We start from the raw sequence: 10071 nt of genomic DNA, 5'->3' as shown, positions 1-10071 counted from the left end.
ATCTTGTGGGTCAGACTGATGTTCAGTCTGATGACACAACGCTCTGACATCACACAAACTGAAGGCGTCTCCTTCATTCTGATTCCCGAGGCCAGAACCCGGACCATCAGGGACCAAGAAACAGGAAGACAAGGCAGCAGCTTGATAGATTCTTCACCTCCCAGACTCAGATCAGCAGTCAGGGTGGACTGCTCCCTCCCAACCTCGCCTCCGGAAACGAAGGCCATTACATCCATAAGAAAAAGACCACAGAGCACCATTGGTTCCTGCTTCAGCAATCATCGCTCAGAATAAAGCTCCAAAGTATGGGAAGCGTAAACACACCTCCGACCACAATCACTAGCTCCTCCATTCCACAGCAGGATGAGGTGGACCCCAGAGACCTAAAGAAAGAGCTCCATTCAGGCTGGAATTGCAGGGTTGAAGTGAAGCATCTTCCAGGACCTGAAAGCAGCTGGACATGACAAGCAACACTGACCCGAAGCTGAGCTGTGGGACGGTAAGTCAGGCCAAACATGTCTGCTGTGGCGCATGAGCCAACCTTCTGAATCCACCCAGGCATCCTGCCACAATCAACACGCCTCTTTTTCACTCAGGTTATATGCAGCACTACTTCCCTGAGAGGGGGAGGGGTCTGCTTTGTTTATTTTGGAGTGCCTCGGATACCCTGAGGTTGGACTCTGGAAGGAAGCTGCCGTCATTCTTCTACCGGGAGATCGCAGCAAGTCATGGAGATGTTTCAGACTCTACTGCTCTGGCTAGTCTGCAACAGAAAGTCCTACTCAGTAACTTCCTGTTATGTTATGACACTGCCTACCACTAGGTGTTGCACCGTCTGTGTAAACAAGCGAGGCGGAAAGTGAGACGATGCAAAGGAAGTCATCTCACTGCAGTGTGTGTGTGATGTGTGTGTGTTTACATGCTTGTTAAGAGCGTGGGAGCAATAAGAGCTGTGTTCTTATTGGTGGTCATGAGTGTTTTGTGGACTTTGAGCACGTACGTGCTCCACCTGCTCAGGTGCTTGGTGGTGATGTCACTGCAGTCCAGAAGGCACATCAGTCACAGTGGTCCTGTGGTAAGGGTCAGGGATCACAGCTGATTGGAGACTGGCACTGGGTCTGTTTACATTTGATTAAATGATGAGGGGATGGGGGTGTGAGTTTGTGGAAGGGTGGGCAGACAACTTTGGTTTAGATCTAATTGTCTCTTCTTCTCCATGTGTAACTAGTCATGGGTCCTTCTCATGTGTTCCCTTGGTTATTTCAGTGGGTGTGGCCCTGTGTTGGTTGTTTCTGGGTTGTCAGGATGTAACATGCGTCACAAGTGCGTTGTCTCATCTGGTGTCAGTGTTTCCTGCAACACTGACACACAGAGCTTCAGATCAAACACACCTGGACAGTCACACCATCACCTCCATCACTGCACATTACAGCATTCACACTGAACATCCAGGTGGGTCAGAGTGCTTCAGTGCAGCTGTTAAAGTAAAGATGCACCGTGTGTGTTCAGAGCCCGGACCACACCACACTTTGGTGCCGCTGCAAGCAGTGAGTTTGTTCATCCTGATGTGAGGAACGAGGTGTCCAGATGGTGTAATAATGACTTTCGTGAGCTGTTCCCTGCAGACATGAACACTGATCTGTGAACGTGTTCTGGACACAAGTGTTGAAGCTTCACTTGATAAAACAGAAGTGGGAGTGTCGGTTCTCCTGTGTGGCGTTGCTCAGACGAGGCTTAGGTGAAACGTGTCTGAGCAGCTTTCGTTCCAGATTGATGGAGTTTGGTCAGTTATGACAGAGCTGCTGGAAACAGCGGTGCTCAGCCAGCTTAGCTAAAGTCTGCAAAAGTCTGACCTTTCAGTTCCTCCACACAATAAGTTTGCTTCGTTTTCATAAGATATGGGCGACCATCAGGTGATGAGTTTACATTATCACGGTGAGTTTGAGGCCGGAGGCTGCTCCTGTGGGCGTTCTGTGGATTGTCGACCTGCTGGAGGAAACTCAGCGTGGCCTTCGCAAGACTTTATTAGGCTGAGGAAGATGATTTCCTTCGGGCTTAATCCTTCATCCAGATTTGTGTCAGTGCTGGGATTACTGGTAAATATTGCAGCGAAATCATGACCAACGTGTGTGTGTGTGTGGTGTGTGTGTGGTGTGTGTGTGTGTGTGTGTGTTGTGTGTGTGTGTGTGTGTGTGTGTGTGTGTGTGGTTGTTTGCCCACAGTACTGCCTTTCCAGTGGCCTTTGCTCGACGTCCCAGAGAAGAGGCATCCGTCAGAGACACAGCCGGACTCCCTCACACCTGGTATAGAGCTTAGAGATGAAACTAACATCAGCTCCGTCCTGATTGGTTCTCAGGCAGGTGGAGGATGATGTTTCTCCAGTTTATCATGTTGTCACGGAGATAGTCACTGATTCAACATGTGAGGTTAAAACAAGCCGGACTGTGCTCCTTCTCATCCTCACCATCACCCCGCTGTAAATCAGGGCGAATGTGCACAGCCCTCTTATGGAGAGTGCACATTATTTTATTTACTGCCCCGATCAGCTGCTCGGCCTTGTAGTTGTAGTGGCGCCCTCTGGTGGAGACAAACAAGCCATTTCATCCATCTCTTCTTCACTTCTTGAGTTTTCATTCTCTGATGTTGCCAGTTTTAATGATATCCTGGTGGATCTTGCATACAGAAGAGCCGTCAGAAAGCTTTAATCCGATCATTCTGTTCTTCCAGCTCTGCGTAATCCCGCTAACTGCTTCCCTATTACTGAGTCACCTCACATAGCAGTATTACAGTAATGTCAGGTAGAGTCAGACCCAGGCCTGGGTCGGGGGAGTCGCCCAAAGCATCAGTAACACGAAGAGCTGTTTATAAAGAAATAATCTGTCCTTCCTCTGATACAATAATCCAGAACCCTGAGATTATAATCTCATATTCATCTTTGCCTCTTAGCTGCTGTCTCTGTCCATTTGCAGTCCAGCAGTGTGCCGATAGTGCAGCATCCCCACGTGTCCCACCTCCACCCACTGCTGTCCTATAGCCCCGAGGCCTTCTCCCCACCGAGGACCTCACCTGGCTTCTCTCCTGAAGCAGGTAAGCGCATCCTGCTCCATCTTTATCCTGTGGGCATGATGGTGAAGCTGAAGCATGAAGCTGAGTTGTCTCTGCAGCAGGGGTGTCCCGGTCTCCTCACGCCTCCTGCTACCCGGTCTCCCCTGGAGCCATGCCTCAGATCCCACACCCTCTGGGATGGCTGTGAGTACCCCACACACACACACACAAACACACACATACACACACACACGGTTCAGGGTTTCCATGGTAATCTCACAATTACATCACAGCCCTCAGAGGAAACAATGATGCTGTTTCTGAGGGCAGAGAAAAAAACTCAGTCACATGGAAGCACAGAGGAAATGTACTGAAGTACCACTGCTGACATGGATCACTGATGCTCTGCAGTGACCCTTTCAGCCAATCAGAGCTGAGCTCTTCTGGCACAGTTATGAATGAGGAAGCGACAGAGCGAGTGCGAGGAGCTGAACTTTCTGTTTGTTGATCCAGTTCAACCTGAAGGCTCCCACCGACCAGGAAGTCATAAAAACACGGCATCACGACGATTCATGTGAAACCTGCCGTACCTGTACAATCAGCTGCTGAATAACACAGGCTCGTGTTTACCTAAAACTGGTAAAAGCTGGAGAATCAGAGCAATGCTTCCAGGAAAAGCCCCGGCCTTAAACACTGAGGGGACACGCCCACCTCCTCGGCCGTCCTCATCGGCAGATCCAGTCGTGGGGCTGGCGAGAGGTTTCTGCACACGTTACACGGCTGTCAGCTAACAAGAAGTCCTCACATCTGCTCGTGTTTCTGTCTGCAGGCAGGGCCAGCATATGTACCCCATGGCCGGGGGCTTCTCGCCGGCAGCACTCGCCATGAACGCCTCCATGTCGAGGTAAGTGACCGAGACTAAACATGCCGTTTTGATGCTCATGTGTATTTTGAATCAGCTCCACCTGCTCACTGCGGCTGAAGTGAAGCGTGATCCTCGCACCTTATCGCCTCATGTCAGAGTTCCTCGTATTACTCCTCAGGCTTCAGGACACCTTGAGGGATCACGATGTTGTGTTAGCAAAGTAAAAGCTTTACATTTCGAGTCAGTTTGGATTATTGTGGGTTTATTTTGTTAAAATGACAAATAAACAAAATAAAACAAACCTAAAGAAAAAAAATCCAGATTCATATTTTAAAAACAGGTGAGCCAGGCCAGTTTTCTCACATTGTTGAAAGTGTTATAGCTCAAGCTGATTTAATTAACATATATTATCCTGGACTCTTCAGGGCAAAGTAGGTGTTAAAATAAACATGTCCATATTTAATGCAGTTTCTTGTTTTTTGTGGTATTCAAAATATGTGGTTCATATTTCCTCAGTTCAGCATGAAAGTTAATGGAAAATAGCATTTTCTTTGTTGTCGTCTCATTTTCTATTCTGCGTGCTTTATTTCACTGTTGGAATTCAACAATATACCAACTGTATACCATTCATAAACCATTCTGTCTGTGTGACGCTTTTATTAGTACATGCTCAGATATGGGACGTAGCAGCACTCCTTGAATTGTTGCTTTGTTAATGATCCAGTAGTATTTAACCTTTCCCTGTTCTGTTCAGTCTGGTGTCGAGCAGCTTCTCTCCTCGCTTGGTGCCCACCCCTCAGTTGTCCGTCCCCCACCCCGCCATCGTCCGCACCAGAGTCAAGCAGGAGCCTGAAAGTGATAGCTGCGACGAAGGCGGGGCCAGCAGCGTTCAGCCAAGGTAAAAATAAATGGCCTCACAGTTTAATTCCAGCAGCTGCTCCTCCCACCCATTTTGTCACCAAGGTTACGCTCACCCGTCTCACGCCTGTGTCCCCACAGGAAGGCGACGCCTGAAACAAAGCGCGAGGGCGACGAGGACAAAAAGCTGCACATCAAGAAGCCGCTGAACGCCTTTATGCTGTACATGAGGGAGGAGCGGCCCAAAGTGGTCGCCATGTGCAAAGTGAAGGAGAGCTCGTCCATCAACCAGATCCTCGGACAGAGGGTACTGCAGAGCTTAATTTTTAGTCTAATGTCTTTACGCATTTTAACGTTCCAGACACATTTTATTCACATATTCATGTTCAAATATTCATGTTTTCATATTTACATTTATTTCACATTTAAAATGTAAAATGATTGACAGCTGTGATGTTTTCAGAATAAATCAAGTTTTTATTCTTGATTCATAAATCAAGACAATTATGAATAAAATACATTTTAATAATTAAGTTGTCATTTGGACAGAAAGTTGGAGGTCAGAGGTCACTCTTAGTGACATTATGGAGAAAGTGATGTCAGGTGTAGCGTCATAAAGCCGTCGGGATGAATTGAAGAAACTGAAGTTCAGAAAGGATCAAATCAGTTTCATGTTTGAGATTTTAACTTTATCAAAATTACATAAAGGAAAGTTGTAAGATTCTCTGAATCATCAAACATTCAAAGTTATGATGAAATCATTTCATCACAGCTAAAATAATGGTAAAGTCATGTGATGAGGTAGATTGTCCCTTCTTGATCCTACTTCCTGTTAAAAGAGGGTTCTTCCTCCTCACTGTGGCCGAGTCCTGCAGGGCTGTAAATAAATATAAGTATATATAAATAAGTTTAGATTGAATCTGATTGGTGGGTTGTTTGTTTGTTTGTTTTCCGTGTTCGTGGATTCGTCATTTTTCACGTGTGTGCTGTGTTTTTTCCGTCCTCAGTGGCACTCACTGACGAAGGACGAGCAGGCCAAATACTACGAGCTGGCACGCCAAGAGAGGCTCCTGCACTCCAAGCTTTACCCCGGCTGGTCGGCCAGAGACAACTATGTGAGTATGAAAGTCGCGTGATCATGTGTCACATGTTCGTGTCAGCTGACGTGCTCACGGCTCGTTTCCTGCAGGGGAAGAAGAAGAAGAGGAAGAGGGCGAGGATGGAGATGAAGCTCGAAGGTGAGGCAATGTTTGCTGTTTTCTTTGTGACGATGTAGAAAATGTCACAATGATGTCACTTTTGTGCGTCTGCTCCTCAGTTGCCGCGGCGGCACCGTCAGACAACTTCCCCCCGCAGCTGAAGAGGCCTCGTGTCTCCGTGGGAGCCGAGGACCCACCGCCGCCTCCACCGCACACACAGACTGCACACGCGCGCCATCACCTGACGCAGCCGCACACCGTCTCTCACCTGACACACACCCACCTGTCACAGGCGAGCCCCGCCTCCTCCTTGGACTCTCCCGCGACTCCCACCACGTCGCTGGCCTCGCCCGCTGCCCCGGCGCCGACGCACACGGAGCACACACACTCGTCGTCCTTCAGTGGGCACACGTCACCGTACCCCGAGCAGCTGCAGCCGCTCTCCCTTACCACCAAGCCCCAGCGGCCACCACTGTCCCTGAACCGCGCCACCATCACCACGGGCCCCTCCACGCCCTCCTCCAACACCGCCTCGTCCCCTCCACAACGGCCCCCTCCTCTACGCTCTCAGCCTTTCCTGGCCCCGCCTCCTACCTCTTCGAGCTCTCACGGTGCCTTAACTCAGCAGCTCCGAAGAACCAATCAGCCGTGACGAACGGCGTGAGAAAAATATAAATTCTGACCTCGTTTTTACCGCCACTGTTTTTTATGCTCTTTTCTATCCGTGTCATGTTTGTACGAGAATAAAAGGACGTGTAATTGGTCAATATTTGACTGCACCTCGGACTCCAAGGAACTATTTTTACACTTTTTCAGGAAGTAACGGTGAGGGGGCGGGGCTTAGTTTGTTTAACATGCTTTTTTTACCTGGTAGTTTTGAGTGTAAACAGATTTCCTGTTTCCTCCTCTTTGTCAATAAACCTTCACTCAGCTCTCACCTGAAGTTTCAGAGCTCTCTGTGTGCAGCGTCCGACAGGCTCTGACTCTGGGGTCAAAGATCATCATCGAAACATCACGCCCCATTGTTTTTATCTCGTTTACTGTTTGCAGCAGATTATCCGAGTCCCTATGGAATCAGAGTCAGGAATATTTTGAAAGAATCAAGCCTAGATAATGTCCGACATTGACGTCATGAATTATAAAGAAAACGAGCTTCATCTCTGAGACTAAACAAGAAAAATAAAGGTGCACACATACACGGTACTTTACTACACGCAGGCTTTTTCTTTGTTGCTTCCAGAGTTTCAGTGTTTTATGTGTAGACGAAGGAAAAAGAAAACTTGGCCTCTGTGCCGTGTTTTTGGATCAAGCTGAATTATTTGTTGGATATGGTTATGTCACCACCTACTGCTCTGTCCAGCTCCACAGACCTTGAGGTTATTTTTTTGTTTTGGTTTTATGAGGACAAAAACATTTTCCAAAACTAATTTGGGAAAAATAATAAACTCGTGTACATGTGGTCATAGCCTTGATTCCACTGACGTTAATGTCTTGGAAAGATTTAGGAAAAAGGTTTTGAGAAACACTCAGCAAAAGAAAATATACTTGGAAAATCCAACATTTAAATACAGAAATTTATCACAAAAAAGGGCGACTCTCTCAGGAAGTAACGGTGAGGGGGCCCCAATAATCTGTGCCACATTTTAACAGTGGCTGTTAAAGTGTGGCAGGTGACAAAAAAGGTAGATTAAAGTCATCAAAAGTTAAAACCTTGGATAATGTGTAGAGATGATCCAAGTTTTCCTTGTAAAATTATAATCTGTACAGAAACTCAAATTTAAAGAGCTCTGCTGTGTTCTGAGATTAAAGTCATTAAAACATTAACATATCTGTAACTGCGTTCACAGGAAGGTAAAAAAGGTCCTGAATGTTCTTTAGAAGTGTGGCTCCTCTCCGTGAGGTTGTAAGGAAAAACATGGACCCTTCCTGAAGGTAAGATTCCTGAAAATCCGTGTTTGGTTAGAGGTGGGCAGCATATCGATACCAACACTGGTGCCAGTATCGGATCCATGCTTTGTTTCTCAAAGTCCAGTATGTATCCCACCGCCCACCCATACCTACATTGTCTTCTGCAGGTCATGGTCATGGGGGTGGGGCGTGAACCAATCACTTACATTCACACCTACATGCATTTAGAATCACCAATTAACCCAACCACACTGTATCCCACTGAGCTGTGTTAAATTAATGTTTTAATCTTTTTATGAAAGAATAAACGTCAGTCGTTTACAGTCTTTAGCACATTTAAACAACAGACGCTGGCCTTTAAAAACGGGCACATTTACACCCCAGCTCTACAAAACACACAGCATCAATATGTAAGAAAACTGTTAACTAATCATCATAAGTAGTAAAAATCACAATGCTGTCGTTGTTTAGTGTTAATTAAAATGTGTTCAGAATTTGGCAAATGTAAAAGAAAAAAAAGCTCATAAATAATGACACACTGCTCTCCCCTACATCAGCTGGTTAAAAGTATTAGAACCAGAAATACTGCTCTTAGTTTGCTTGGTATTGGATCAATACCAATGTTTGCAGTGTTGCACAGCACTTCCAGATTCAAAAGCTCAACCAGGAGTCCAGTCATGAATACCTGAACCTGCTGGACTGAAACCAACCATGATAAACTTGTTCATTACATTTCCTCCAAACTCAGAGCCGCTGCTGGACCATTACATGAACATCACTCACCAAATATTTCAGAGGTTTGAGTTTCTGCCGTTTTAGGTGCAGTTGTGCTCTGGAAGGTGCCCAGTGCTCTCTGAGCAGGTAAGAGTTTCCTGTGTCACCCTGTTCCGACAAAGACCCGGCAGAGGAGCTCGAAGGAAAGACCTTGACTCTAATCTGGGCCTGAACACTGAACACAATTCACACAGCTGAAGGTACATCAGCCGCATCATGCTGCTTCATGCTGCTTCATGCTGCTTCATGCTGCTTCATGCTGCTTCATGGTAAAAACCCTGTGATCATGGACAGGAAATCCCATATTAGCTACACTTGACAACAACGGGGAGGAAGAGGTTGATTTAAACAGCAAGAGGCCTCCACCCGAAGCACAATCATGGAGAGTTGAGGGGGTAAGGTCTTGAGGCCTTAATGTAAGTTAATGAAGCTCTTCCATCACCTGACCTCTGGAGGGCGCCGTAGATCATGGAGAACAAAGATGTGCAGACGTCCTGGTGAGAGATCAAAGACATCCTGATAGCAGTAAACCTGATTCTGCTAGACTGAAACTGACTTTCACTTTTTCTTTCAAGGAAAAGACCATCTCTGAACCGAGAAGGGGGCCTAAGGGTTCATTTTTCTTACAATGCTGTGATTGCAGCCAACTCTCTGTGAATGTACTCATGACCAATGATCAATGGTGTGAGTACAAAAAAAATCATTATTACAATATAATGTTTTAAATTTGCTTAGATCAGAGGAATAGGGAAGGATTTGTCTGTGTTTCAGTTTGGCTTAGCTTTAGGCCTGAGAGTGTGTGTAATTGTTTAGAGGGAAATAAATTTATTAACACTGGAGGTCTGCTGTCATAAAAGGAGACAGGAAGCTACAGTTGGGGGTTGCTGATGCTGATGCTTGTACCTTTAATAAAAACTCATAATTGTTATGACTTAGAAGTAGGTTTGCAGGAGACTCTCCACATGATCTGTAAATGTAAGACAACAAGAGGCCACTGGCCCAGTGGATGCAGAGTGGGGGTCTCAGTGTTTGAAATATGTTAACTCTGTTTTCTATGTTGTGTAGAGGAATTTGGTGTAGCTTGGGTGAGATTACTTTTATGACCGGCAGGATGTCATGTACACAGAGACACACACACACAGTGCTTAAACTGTTACACTCACACATACACACAGGTACGTGCACACATTCACTTACGTGCACTTACATAGACATACGGATACGTGCACACACAGGCACTCACGTGCTCATGCATACGCACACAAACACAGAGTTTGCAACACACCATGGGGTCGCTTCTATAAAGCTGACTGTAACAAACAAAGGAGTGGAAGATCTGCAGAGGGACACCAGCCTTGCACGTCTCCCCTTCTAGAAGATGCTTAAATGAAGATGAATGAAGATGAATAAAGGTTTTGTGAA

General features: G+C 46.3%; 1 protein-coding gene across 1 annotated transcript; it reads left to right on the top strand.

Annotated features, from left to right (window-relative positions):
• The first annotated feature begins 1898 nt into the window (after positions 1–1898).
• Positions 1899–7170, top strand: LOC113024938 (transcription factor 7-like 1-B). Its single transcript, XM_026172240.1, is given in 12 exon segments — positions 1899–1935; positions 2223–2263; positions 2266–2286; positions 2289–2303; positions 2970–3087; positions 3165–3249; positions 3875–3949; positions 4665–4808; positions 4910–5075; positions 5776–5883; positions 5958–6006; positions 6087–7170. Coding segments are annotated over 12 exon segments (1392 nt in total). The 3' UTR covers positions 6620–7170.
• The last annotated feature ends 2901 nt before the right edge of the window (positions 7171–10071 follow it).

This window comes from Astatotilapia calliptera, chromosome 7, assembly GCF_900246225.1.
Source record: "Astatotilapia calliptera chromosome 7, fAstCal1.2, whole genome shotgun sequence".
In the NCBI taxonomy this organism is placed as follows: domain Eukaryota; kingdom Metazoa; phylum Chordata; class Actinopteri; order Cichliformes; family Cichlidae; genus Astatotilapia; species Astatotilapia calliptera.
Note: the sequence above shows the minus strand (reverse complement) of the source record. Positions and strands in the feature narration are given on the sequence as shown.